General features: G+C 47.5%; 1 protein-coding gene across 6 annotated transcripts in view; it reads right to left on the reverse strand.

Annotated features, from left to right (window-relative positions):
* The window catches only part of DAPK1 (death associated protein kinase 1), a 175,831-nt gene that overhangs the window by 73,669 nt on the left and 88,281 nt on the right, over positions 1–13,881 (reverse strand). For all 6 annotated transcript variants that reach the window (XM_027615129.1, XM_027615126.1, XM_027615125.1 and 3 more), the window contains exon 3: positions 9,192–9,413. In XM_027615129.1, coding sequence (XP_027470930.1) covers positions 9,192–9,413 — 222 coding nt within the window. The remainder of the gene's footprint in view (positions 1–9,191; positions 9,414–13,881) is intronic.

Consider the following 13,881-nt stretch of genomic DNA (forward strand, 5'->3'; position numbering starts at 1 on the left):
TGTCACCAAGGGAAGTCCAGGTCCGGAAGCCCATGTCTCACGTCTAACTTTGTCCACACAGCAACATTTGGGTCACACGGCGGCCATGCGTGGGAACTGCATTGGTTCACAGATGGCAGATGAAACTGGCATCTGAGGATGGCATGTGCAAATACCGACCACCACGCCCCCGGAGTCCTGCAGCCCCTCATCTGCAGTTACAGTGACTCTGACTGCATTAAAAACAAGTCCCATTCATGGAAAGAAAAGGAGCCACTAAACATGAGAAGGTCAGGTAATATTCGGTTACTTAGAAATATAAATTAGGAGAAAAAAAGCAAATACCAAGTTGTTTCAGAAGTATTTCCCTTTGTTTTTAAGCAACATTTTGCAATGACATGAGGCAGAAAGGAGGCTCTAAGAGGCTCAAGGATGATCGGGAGCAGTTGCTATGCCTGCCGTAGACACTGCCACCCAGGTCCTGGAGTTGGGGTGCTCTCCCTTTTGGGGATGAGTCCCCCCAGGCTACTGTCTCCAAGCTGAACCCAACCACCATCCCAGAATTCTGAGCACAGTGGGTGCCATACGACTAGCAGGGAGGAAAGCCAGGTGCAAGGTCTGGGCTGAGCCTGGAGCACCGAAATGGCAGCCCTTGGCCTGGGAGGGACCTGGGCTCTGGATGCAGAGAGAAAACCAAGCAGGACAGGGAGCCTGTGACCCGTCCCTGGGATGGCCCAAGCCACACAGAGAAGAAACCGGGCCCGCAGGAAGACGGAACAGGACAAGAGAGGAGATCAGAATGTCTGAGGGGCCAGTGAAGCCACAATCCCACAGAATTCCCCTCTGTTACATCCTCTCGAAGTGTTGGTTAGGGGAGGGGGTGACCAAGGCAGGAAGAGTAAGAAGATTTCACGCCATGGGCTTCCAAGAGGAAGGGCGAACCGTTCCCGGGGATGTGGATTACCCCAGAGTGTCATAAAGTAGTCTGTGGTCCCTGGGGAGGGGTCCACGAAGAGCCAGCCTGTCAGTGGGGCTACGGACGTCCGTTATTCCGGCTGGCAGGCCGTGGTGCTACCCATCTACCAGACCTCAGCGGCCACAGGTCTTTCTTGGAGGTAAGCAAAGATTGCAAATACCGATTAACTCACGCATACAGCACAGAGAACACCAAGCCAGATACTCAGATAACGAATATGTGATTAAAAAAAAAAAAAAACCAACACATCTTTGAGCTCAGATGCCACATGTAGTTTTTATAATTTCCATTTTCCCAAATTTTCTAAGACCTTCCGGCAACCAAATACCCCACTTACATGAGCGAAAATGCCCACTGAATAAACACTAAGGGAACACTTTTCAACGGCGCTGGCAAGAAGTGAGAGTGTGGGGGGAGATGTATGTACAGGGTTTTGTTTCTGGAGAGAGCGCCAGAATGGAAGAGAACCTATTTTATGTGATTTCGTTCTGTCGTGAAAGGTAAGGCTGCCGCCAAATGCACTTTGGTTCTCTGCTCTTGCCTAACAGCAGATATCTGAGGAGCAAGGTGCCAAAAGTGCAACCCAGCACAGTTCTCGAAATTACCTCTCTAAATAAAACCAAAAGTTCAAAAAGTCAAAAGAGCTGGCGTGAGCTCAGAGAAGAGGGAACAAAGGTAGCCAGGGGGAAAAGGGAAAAAAAAAAAAAAGCACTGAAGAAATCTGAGTGTGCTTTTGTGTCTTGTGAGGACCCGGAGAGGAGTGGAGCCAAGAGCAGGGGTGGGGGTGTGGGTTGGGTGGGGGGCTTGTAGGCCCCCCAGCATCAGAGACACCTCACTTACCAGCATCACACATGTCCCTATAACTGCAATCTGCTTCACACAACTTTGCCCCGTTTAAGGTAGCTCGAGACTATCACTCCAATCACTGCATTTTCTCCTTGAAAAGCTCTTGTGATTCTAGACCCTCTAACATCAATGTGGCATGAATTCATCCCCACAGACACCGTGCTGATACATGATGGAAAAATTCATCTCACCTTGGCTATGAAAGAGAGAGGGAGGCAACTTCTAACAATGATCCTGACTAAAGTGACCTAAGATTGCACAAATGTTTGAATATAACTCAGTGGTTGTTTGCAATGAGCAAACTGAATCCCAGCAATTATTAACCTGGCCAGAGTCAAAAAGTAAGCTCCTAAGGGGAGTTGTTATTCCAAAGGTATAGACTTTCAGTTTTGAAAGATGAAAAGGTTCTGGAGATCTACTGTACAACAGTGTGCAAACAACACACTGTACACCAAAAAGTGGTTCAGAGGGTCAATTTCATGTGTTTTTTTACCACAGTAAGAAAATAAGTAAATAAAATTTACATTTCTAAATTGAAAAAATATTAATAACAGAATGCCTTAGTCATTCCATGCCCTGCGCTTGGCTACAACCACAGTATACTAATTAAACTGAATTTCCTATCACAAAAAGAGAGAGCAAGTGAGTGCACAAGCGAAGAAAAGGGCTACTCTGATTTCAGGATCTGCTCTAAGTTCCAAGCAGAACAAATAAGGAGAAAAATGTAAGACTGGAAAACCCAAAGAGGTTTGATTTCCCTGTCACATCCCACCGTGTCACTACTTACATGGCAATGAGAGCATTTTTACTTGATAAATCTTCACATGATAACTTTCAGATAGGTGATTCAAAGCTAAAGAGATGACTATCCCAAAGCAGGGGGGGATGGCGTCATGTCTGCTCCTGCCTTCAGTTAAGACCTTGCCACCTCTTCTGCCCAGGCCTTCAGCAGAGAGTAAGATTTACGCATCACATCGTGGCTCAGTTGCCTGGCGGAGCTGCCGTAATCAGGTATTTTGTTCCAGTTCTGACTTGTTTACAGAACTTTAGACTAGCATGTGAGTGGGCTCCCAGTCTAGGAAGTACAGTTTTCTATTCAACTAGCACTTGTGTATTAGTTTGCCAGGGCTGCCTTAACAAAGTACACATATCGAGCGGTTTAAAACAACAAACACTGACTGCCTCACAGAGGTGCTGAAGGCCATAGTCAAGGTGCTGGTGGTCTTGGTTCCTCCTGAAGGCTCTGAGGGAGAAGCCGCACCATGCCTCTCTCCTTGTAGCTTATAGACGACACATCATTCCAATCCCCCATCTTCACACGGCCTCCTCCTTATGATGGCACCAGCCAGAGTGGATTAGGGGCCCGCCTCACTCCAAAACAACCTCATCTTAATGAAACCCATCTGCACAGATCCTGTTTCCAAATAAGGTTACATTTTGAGGTCCTGGGAGTTAGGATTTCAACATATCTTGCCGGGAGGGCCACAAGTCAACCATAACAGCTTCTCAGAAGACGATCACCAGACCACCATCAGCAGCAGCATCTGTGGAATTTGTTTAAAATGCCAATTCTTGGGTGCCACTCAGACCCACCAAATAAGAAACTCCGGAAGTACAGCCAAGTAATGTCCACTTTCATAAGCCTTCCAGGAGATTCTGATGCATGCTGAAGTTTGAGAACCACTGTGTTAAACCATACTATACATTAAAAAAAATCACTTTCCACGCTAAGTGTGCGTCTTGCCCTTCTGGGCTGTCTGCAACTGTATTTATCACACACTGCTTCTCCCACAGCAGTCATCAACTAATACTTACTGCTATAATAAAACAGACTGGAGTCTCAGGTCTCTGCAGGTATGGCCTTCAGATAGGTTTTATTTTTTTCTGTTTATGAATACTATGAACTGCCAATGTTGAAAGCCTAGATTACAGACTTTTCTTGGAAAAAATTACAAGATTTGGCAACACTAGATCCAAATTTGCACATGGCAGCAATCAACTGATTGGTCTGATGTGGGCCATCGGGATTCCAGCTGAGCCCCAGTCCCCACCGCTCCCCGATGCCTCCCCAACCCTGAGGGCTTCATGCAGACCACACCTGCTCACTTACATCACCTCTCTGACCCCTGCGGCTGTTGGGCTTGAACCATGTCTGGACAGAGGAGAGTTAGAGAGAAAAATGCATCACTATCTACAGCCTAAAATACGTAGTTATTTCTAAGCAGGAAGTTTCAAGAATGGAATTCTAGAAGCTGGTGGCTCTGATTAGCACTGACTTTAAGTTCTGAGAGCTTACCTTCGCTTTCTACGAGGTAACAGGTTATGAAATGGGTCAAGTTAATGACCTCAAGGTTTTGTCGTGGCTTGCCCATGGGACAATGCGCAGGTGAGTGACAGCAGAGCCAGAGGAGAGTTCCGGATTGGCATGGCTTCATGAGGGAACAGTGGGACGGGGAAGACATGAAGTCGTGATCAGACATCACGTACGCCTCCTCTGTGTGCATGCTGTGCTGAGCTGCAACAGCAGATCAGCTGGGAAACAAACGATTCTTTCCCAGTAGAACAGGTTTGCGGGGTGGGGGACTTCATTCTTTAAAGCTACTTTCAAGGCTTACAAAATTCTTAAAGGGCAGATCCTAGACTAGGATTTGATAACTTTGCCTTTGACACAGACACCAGGTAGTTTCTTCAAAGGACAGAGAAGACGCCATTTCCGTAGCCCGCCCAGGTCATGGGAGGCAGTTGGTGACAAAGGGAACGGAGTGGTGGCTTGGGGGGTCTTCACCTCAGCTCTAAGGCTGGGCCTGGAGTCTGTCGGTGACAGCTCACACATATAAGTGGGAGTCAGGCACAAATTTTCAAGGAGGGGAACACGTTTCATCAGAAAGCCTGAAGGAAGCTCTACTTACCAGGGAGTTCATCCCAAAGCAATAAATCAGACAAGTATATCCACTGAAAGATTACTGAACCCAGGGATTCAGAGAAGTGGCCACTATACCATCATAGGGTTATTTTCTCACAAATTCATACATTTGAATCTCTCCTGAACCACCACTATGCCTCAGCATTCTTTTCTTAAAAAAAGATTTATTTGTTTATTTATCAGAGAGAGAGAGAACATGAGGGGGCAGCAGGCAGAGGGAGAAGCAAGCTCCCTGCTGAACAGGGAGCCTGATGTGGGACTCGATCCCAGGACCCTGGAATCATCACCTGAGCCGAAGGCAGAAGCTTAACCAACTGAGCCACCCAGGCGTCCCTGCCTCAGCATTCTTAAGAAAGAAAAGAAGAGATGGAATGTGTCACTGGTGACTAATCTTCCCTTTAAAGCTAACAGAACTTCGAACAATAATTTCTTCCAAGACGAAGATGACTATCTCTCCCAGGCAGACCTAATATTTTCAATTGTCTATTAAAAATTAAAACACCTCTGTATACATATACCACATCTTCTTTATCCATGCATCTGTTGATGGACATCTAGGGTCTTCCCATAGTTTGGCTATTATGGAATATTATGCAGCCACCAAAAAAATGAAATCTTGCCATTTGCAACGACGTGGATGGAACTAGAGGGTATTATGCTAAGCGAAATAAGTCAATCAGAGAAAGACAAGTATATGATCTCACTGATATGAGGAATTCGAGAAACAAGACAGAGGATCATAGGGGAAGGGAGGGAAAAATGAAACAAGACGAAACCAGAGAGGGAGAAAAACTGTAAGAGACTCTTAATCTCAGGAAACAAACTGAGGGTTGCTGGAGGGGAGGGGGTGGGAGGGATGGGGTGGCTGGTGATGGACACTGGGGAGGGTATGTGCTATGGTGAGCGCTGTGAATTGTTTAAGACTGATGAATCACAGACCTATACCCCTGAAACAAATAATACATTATGTTAATAAAAAAATTAAAACACCTTTTCATGGCAAAGTAATTATACACCAATGGGACACGCTTGTGATGTCTAAACAAGGATATACTTTCCCTCTGACTGTATCAGTCAGGGGTCTCCAGAGAAACAGAACCAATAGGAGGTACGTGTACATATGTGGAGAGAGCAGGGATTCATTCTAAGGAACTGGCTCACATAATCATAGAGGCTGACAAGTCTCCAGATCTGCAGGGTGAGTGGGCTGAACCTGGCTAGAGACCCAGGAGAGCTGATGGTTCAGTGCAGTCCTAAGGCAGGAAAAAGCCAACGTCCTAGACTCCAAGGCCATCTGGTAAGAGGAAATCCCTCTTATTAGGGGTAAGGTTCCATTTTATTCTACTGGGGCCCTCAACTGATTGGATGAGGCCCACCCACCCTGGGGAAGGTGATCTGTTTTATTCAGTCTGATTCAAACGTTAATCTCATTCAGAAACACCCTCACAAACACAACCTGGAATAATGTTGGATCGAACGTCTGGACACCCCCAATGACACATAAACATCACCATCACAACTCCCCACATGCCCGGTGGTTGACAAGACAGAGACAATCAGCTCAAGGGGTGCTGGAAGCTGTGAAGGGCAAACACTCACGGAGGAGAAAGATGTGGCTGACCCCATGGGGAAGGGACATCTTCTCGGGTCTCTCTTGTTCCTTCCATCTAAAGGCCATTCTCGGTGGGCTCCCTCAACCTTTAATCAAGGTCACCACGCAATGCACGATGAAGGCTGCATACCACTCTGCATCTCCCAGAACAGCTACAGTTCTAGTGCTGACCCTGTCAAATACCGACACTTCCAAGTGCTGGTGGGGCACCTGGACCTCCCAGCCTTTGCTGGAGGGACCGCTATCCTGTGCGGCCGATTCAGGAAACCGCTCAACAGTTTCTCATAAAATTACACATGCAGTTACACACTCATGGGTATTCATCTAAAATAAATGAAAACTTGGGGCTCCTGGGTGGCTCCGTTGGCTCAGCCTCTGACTCTTGGGTTTTGGCTCAGGTCATGATCTCAGGGTTGTGGGATCGAGCCCCGTGTTGGGCTCTGCACTTGGTGGGGACTTTGTTTCAGATTCTCTCTCCCTCTCAAAAAAAAAAAAAGAAAGAAATCAGAACTCGAGATTGAACAAAAGCCTGTAAGTGAATGTTTATAGCAGCTTTATTCATGATCACCAAATACTAGAAATAACCCAAATGTCCTTTGGGGGTAAGTGGACAAACACAAATCCATGTAGCAGGATCCCACTCAACAATAAAAAGGAGCGAAACACACATGTATGAATATCAAAAGTAATATGCTGAGTGAAAGAAGCCAGTCTCAAAAGGCTGAATATTGTATCATTCTATTTATAGGACATTTTTGAGAAGACAGAAGAACTTAGCGGTTGCGAGGAGGTAGGGGGCCGAAGGTGTGTGTGACTATAAAGCAACGAGACAAGGGAGCTGGGGGGGAGGGGATGGGACTATTCTGAATCCTGGTTTAAACGTGTGTTAACGTCCTGAGACTTGCACACCCCTCCTCCAGCATCAGATTAACTACATATTTTAAAAAATTGTAAAAATCAAGTGGATAAAAAAATAGTTGTATGTCACCCAATTGACGCACAGGATAAATGGACCTAAGGGGAAATGTCTATGGTATGGGGTCAGGCATCAGCAGCTGAGTCCTGAACATGCCCAGGCAAGGGGGAGCCAGAAGGGCAGGAAGGCACAGGCGTCACCCTACAGATCGGGGTATAATGAGGATAAGCGACATTCCTGAGTCACTGGGCACAACCTAATAATTCTCTGAAAAGGCAAAACAGCTGTGATCTGTAACATTTCTTCCCCAGGAATTTTGTATTCATTAGCCTCTTACAACAGCCTTAAGACAGGAAATGCAGGCTTATGGACAGTAAAGGATTGGCCTGGATTTTGATCTTGGTTCTGTCTGGTTTGCAAGTCGCCACATAAAGCAAGGATTACACTGTGACACGTCTCTTTCCTTGGCTGTACCCCAGCAAGCCCCTTAATCCCCTGTGCTCTTAAAGCCCGGCTCTTCCTGAAAGCAGGGGTTCTCAATGGGGAGAAGGGGGTGTTCTGCCCCCAGAGGACACGTGGCCTTGTCTGGAGACAGTTTTAGTTGTCACAGCCCGTGGGAAGGGTGCCACCAGCATCTAGGGGTAGAAGCCAGAGATGCTGCTAAATTATCACACAAGGCACAGGATGGCCCCTGAACAAAGAATTATCCAGCCCCAATGTCTCTAGGGCAGAGGTTGAGAACCTTCTGGTTTAAAGGGAGGAAGGAAAGATGTCCACGAATCAGACACTGTGCTAGGTACCGTCCAGTTCTCAAGTCACTTATTTCCTCCAAGACCCTGCGGGGGTAGTTATCATAACCCCAATTTATAATTAAGCAAGTTGCTGCTCAGACCCATAAAAAAAGTACCCACAACCCCATGAGAGACAAGAAGCTGTGGGCACCCTCAGGCCCCTGTGAGGGCAAAGCCCAGAGTGCCTGCAGTGTGGGGCCCCTGGGGCTAGGCTGGGCCCTCCATAAAGCCCCCTTCACTTCCTTCCATCCCATCTGGTCTCAAAAATCATCTCCTAACCCTAAGAGATCTGCAAACACAGGGAGCTGTTTGGCTGGCAGAAGAGCAGATCTGAATTCCGGAGGCCCCAGGAAACAAGCAGGGCCTATCAATGCTTAAGAACCACCCAGGACTGGTGTGTCACCCTGGCTTCTTCTGCTCCATCCGTGGTTCCTGCCCTCAAGGCCCTGATGCCTCCCCTCCATCCCCACAGCCCAGAGGCAGCCCCAGCCAGGTGCTCCTGGGGAGCTTCCTCTCCTCCCCGCCAGCCGGCTTCTTTGCGAGGGGTGGGATGCTCAGACAGGGGCCTGGGGACAGAGAGACGCATCACAGAACAACACGCTACAGTCCGTTGCCCGTAACCACATCCGACAGGCAGGGCCTGCCCAAGAAAATAAGCGAACGGCTTTAAAAACAAGTCCTATTCACCTCTGAGTGATGCTGGTTCAATTTTACGCTCTCATGTAATTAGAGCTGACAATTCCAACAGCTGAGAATGGAGGTGGGGCGTTAAGATGGAGGCAGGAGGAAGAGAAGTAGAAAAACCGAGGGAAGGCAGAGGAACAGCGAGAGGAGAAAAAGAACATAAGCTTAAAGTTGACCAGACAGCTCAGGAATCAGATGACGTCATGACAAAGGAAGAGGAGCCCCAAGATTTGGGGACCCTCTTCCAAGTCGGGTGGCACTACATTCATGGAAGCCGCTCTTCAGCATCATTCTAGAGAACCTCAGGCGGGTCTTGGGCAGGCAGCACGCGGTTGTTCTCGGATTTGGCAAAGCAGAGTTAATTCCTGTCCCGCCACAGGGCAGCCGTGGGCTGACCTCAACGGCCCTGAACCCCCAACCCCGTGCCTCCCCGGCCCCACCACAGCCACGCGGACAGCACTCACAGTTCTAAGATCAGGATGACATCCGTCTTGTTCTCGTAAACCTCATGTAGGGTGATGACGTTGGGGTGCTGGATCTCCTTCAGGATGCTGACCTCCCGCTCGATGTCCTCGCGGCTCACGCCCCGGCGGCTGGATTTCGTCCTCCTTTTCTTGATAAACTTGGCGGCATACTGTAGACCGGTGCTTTTCTCCCGGCATTTCTTCACGACTGCAAACTGCCCACTGCAGACAGAGGATGAGAGGTTACAGGTCATTTACACATTTCTTTATTGCTCCCTACAAAACCCAGGATTTGAGCACAGATGTGGCAAGGATGTGGCATGGTACGAGCAAGGAGGGGCCATGGAATGGTGAGTAGGAAAGTCCGTAGTGTGGGAAATTAACAAATCAAGCAGGGTTATTTCTTATTACATTTCCATTTCACTAAACCTGTTTCTTTAAGAATAATGTTGCAAGCAATACAGATAATCTTGTCTTGAAGAATATTTTATTGAAGGGGGAATGATGCCTCCATTTCTGTGCTTCTTCCTCCCTCCCATTTCAGACTCTGGGATAGCAGGAAGGAGCTCCCCAACCCAACCTCCTCCTGACAAGCCTTTCTCCTGTATGTCCAGGGAAAACAAGGGATCAAGATGAGCGAACTGAGAAAAATACATAGAGCCCTGCTTTCGATGACCTATTTCTAGCACCAATACTTATCGATTTAAACATCCAGAATTTAAAAAAAGCTATGTATTTTGTTCACACCTCAGGGACTGGTTAGCCATATACACTTGACATTTGTTGGTGGCTTCTCCGGCATCACCTCCTTCTCTCCTTTCTAGGGATCCTGCACTTCTGAGGAAGCTGACTCCACACCCCACCCACAGATATGCACCTTGTGACCTAGGCTAAGCCAGTGTACTGTATCTTCCTGGCTCCAGTGACAAGCACATGACCTAAGTAAGACCTTTTGGAGAATGCAGAGACAAAGACCTTTTCTGAGACTCTTCTCTCTTCTGGATGTGAACACTTAACTACATGACCCCAGTCGCTGCTTCCAGCCATCGTGGGACCAGGGAGAGGTCCACTCTTGGTTTAAAGCCAACCATTGCAGAGGCAGAGCCAGTAGAAGAAAAGGAACCAGGTTTGTGGTAACACTGTGAAATGGCTGGATCAACCCTAGCCTGAAAGCCATCTGCCTTTGGATTTTTCAGCAACAGAAGCCAATAAATTCCCTTTACTCCTAAAGCCAGTTTGATTTGGGCTTTCAATTTCTTGCAGAGGAAAAGCATCCTCTACATCCTATGCCACGGCATGGAACCCAGAGCCTCCTACCTATACATGAAAGAATAACAGAACTTAACACTAAATGATAAAATGAATACATAAGCAGGGAAAGTCTTGAGAGGTCAGTAAGCTACCCTGAAAGTAAGTGAAACACAATACAAAGGACCCTTCCTGTATTAATGCTGGCACCTCGCTTCTTCCCCAGAGCCCAAAGCAGGCTGGATCCACCCATCACAGGATCTGTATATTTCTTGGCAGATGCTGGAGAACTGCTATATAGAGAATTATCACAGTTATTTTTATAGCTTTATTCTCACATGAAGACAAAAGGGGGAGAGAAAATCAAATGAACAGTAACATTTCAATGTTAAACAATGGATACTTGAATACATTACTCATTTATGTTAGCAGCAGAGGTCAGTGAAGAAAAACACATAGTAAATTTCTTTGGCACTGCCAAATTTTCGCAGGACAGGTTATTAAGACTCTCTTTCCCCCTCCAGCAGAGTAGAGAGGCTGAAGATAAATCACACCAGAACAATAACACCAATTGCCTGTAAACTCACGACCTTAAAGAGCCATGGGATCTGTTATGACTGTATTACAACATTTTCCGTTTTTTTTCTGCAGAGCAAAGAATTGGGCTTTTTCTCTCTTGGAAGGTGGAATTGGGCAGCAGAGATGGGGCTTATGGGGAAGGAAAACAGCCTGACTATAGAACAAAGTTAGCTACTACTTTGCAGAGTCTGATGAAGCGGTACTTACATTCCCCCTTCTCACAAAGAGGGTATCATGTCCCAGCTGAGAGCTCCCAAGGGGTCCCAGGATGCCAGGTGGGGCAGTGCCCTGGTCCAACCCAGGACCTCCGACCCACACACAACCCATGCTTCCAGGGGCTGGGCCCATGAATGCCTGTCAGGCAAGCACTGTAACTTTTCTCAGGGCTGTAAAGATTCAAGGCAGACTCAATGGTTTGAATCATATTGCTTTAAACAACAAAACCAAAAAGCTAGGAGAGACTCAAAGAACATAAAAGTACGCCTAAATTCAAAGACTATCCCAAACTGTTTTTCCTGCCAAATGTTCCTTGCTGACCTTTCCCCTTTTAATTATGGGAAGGTGAAAGCATCAAGGCCCACCCATCCTAGCGGCTGGGCCAACGGGAGGCCCTGCACACCCTGTTCGTCAAGGCCAGGAGTTTGTGCACAGGCCCAAGCTGACTGCATTGCCCACATTTGCAGTGAAACATCTGGAACCCACTCCTTCATCAGTCAGTCGACCTCACTCACACTCCCGGGTCCCCACGAGGGGAAAGCAGGCAGGAATAAGGGCCTGCAGGTGGGATAGAACCCCCTGCCCAGGAGATGTGTTTCTAATGCCCATGGTTGTGGCTAATGTCCTGACTAACGTTGGCTGCAGATGGTCGAGAAGGTGTAGACTAATTTCAAGGGCCACTTTTCTAGACCCATCTCAATGCTATCTTTAAAGACATCTTTCCTATTTATCTCTGACTATCCAACATCTGCCCCACCTCCTTGCTCCGACCAGTGCTCTTTCCTGCACCTGAATCCACCAAGCACCTCAGATGTTTTCTGCCTATTTCTTGCCCATTTCCACTCCTCCCAAGACTGCAGCTCCATGAGGACAGAGGCCTGTCAGGCAGATCTCTCATCCCCCGAGGCACGGGATGCAGGGCTCCTCCAGGAGCCCATGCATGATGCCTATGCGTGGCTCCTGACTTCTGGATCCTAAAAACCAGAGGTGTTAACTGAAGACACTTCACTGTAATTCCGTAGCTCTGTGTGGGGCTGAGGGCACAGGCTGCCTGTTGGAGCTGGTGCCCTGCCCCACCTACTAGCTACATAACTGGGGGCTTACAACCTCCTTGACCACTCTCTGCCTCAGTTTCCTTATCTGCCAAGTGGGTAGACAGTGCTTACCTGGGAGGGTTCTTGGGGTGGAAAGGATAGATTAAATGAGCTAATAATACATGGAAAGTGACTGGAACAGCACCTAGCAGTATTATGTCTTCAACGACTATTCGCTATTACTCATCTTCGGCAATGGGAGTCACCGTCACGAGCTTACAGTCTGTGCGTCAAAGCTCAAAGTGCGGCAGTAGGCCTCCAAAGTATCAACCTCTCAAAACTGCCAGGGGAAAAGAGCCCTAAGAAGAAAAAACTGCAACAGGGCTGTAGTGTGTTTAAGTGTGTAAAACTCAAGCCAACCCTGGCACCTGGCTTCAACTTTCAAACATGACATCCCTGCCCCCGCCCTGCTGGCTGGGCTGGTGGTGAATTGCTGCTCCCATCCTTTCCTTCCTGAGCAGCTGGTCCTCGGCCCCCCAGCTCCCTCACACCCATGTCGGGGGGCCATGTCCTCTTTCACGATCCCCCTCCCCCAGTAATAACAACTGAAAAAAAATTATTTAGGCTTTTTGGGGCAAGAGCTTCTAAATCATGGGATCCCAGAGAAACAATCCAATACTGCTGCTAGGGTGAGCTCATTCAGGGCAGGGAGGAAAGTAAGTGCCCACCAAGAAGCAGGGCCACCATCGCCACGCATGGGGGGCGGGGTGGGGGCTGCCTGAGCTCCAGCCTCCATCCTGTTACAAACACCGGAGGCTCCCCAGTGACAGACACTCCCATGGACAGCGGCAGCGATGGTCCACGGAGGGGGGAATGCAGCTTCATCCCTGGAAAATAGAAAACGCACTGTATACCGGCACATTTAAAGGGACAAAACAGAATACACATGACCTTCACTTTTTGCAGGATCCATATCTGCAAATTCACCTACCCCCTAAAGTGTACTTGTAACTTCATAATCAACATTGGCAGTGCTGTCATGGTCATTTGAGGATCCAAGTCACCTGAGGTGCACATGCCCAGCTGACACCGGTCAAGGCGACACTCTGCCTTCTACGTCAGCTTCCGGAGAGTAAACAAATGTCCTTTAAAGAGTCCATTTAGTGACAGGCTTTTTTCATTTTTGCTTTTTTTGGTGATTTCACTATTTAAAATAGCCCCCAAAGGGTGAAGTCCAGTGCTCATAAGTACAGAGGCTGTTATGGACTTGTGGAGAAAACAAGTAATGAATAGATAAGCTTTGTTTGGGCAGGGCTATCAGAGCTGTTGGCCACGAGTCCAATGTTAAGGAATCAAGGATGTGTATTACATAAGACCCTTTAAACAGAAACATACATGAAACAAGGTTATGCACTGATCTGATGATGGAAATGTTATAAACAGAGGCTCATAGAAACTTAACCCTGTATTTTCTCTAGAACTAATGGTCCAGTATTCACTAATTCAATGTTTGCAGTGAAATCATAGAACATAACTACACCACAAATAATGAGAATCGATTGTTGTTTTTTAAAAATGTACTCATGTTTTCTGTCACCTAATAACTGACAGAA

Source organism: Zalophus californianus, chromosome 13 (assembly GCF_009762305.2).
Source record: "Zalophus californianus isolate mZalCal1 chromosome 13, mZalCal1.pri.v2, whole genome shotgun sequence".
NCBI classification, from domain to species: Eukaryota; Metazoa; Chordata; class Mammalia; order Carnivora; family Otariidae; genus Zalophus; species Zalophus californianus.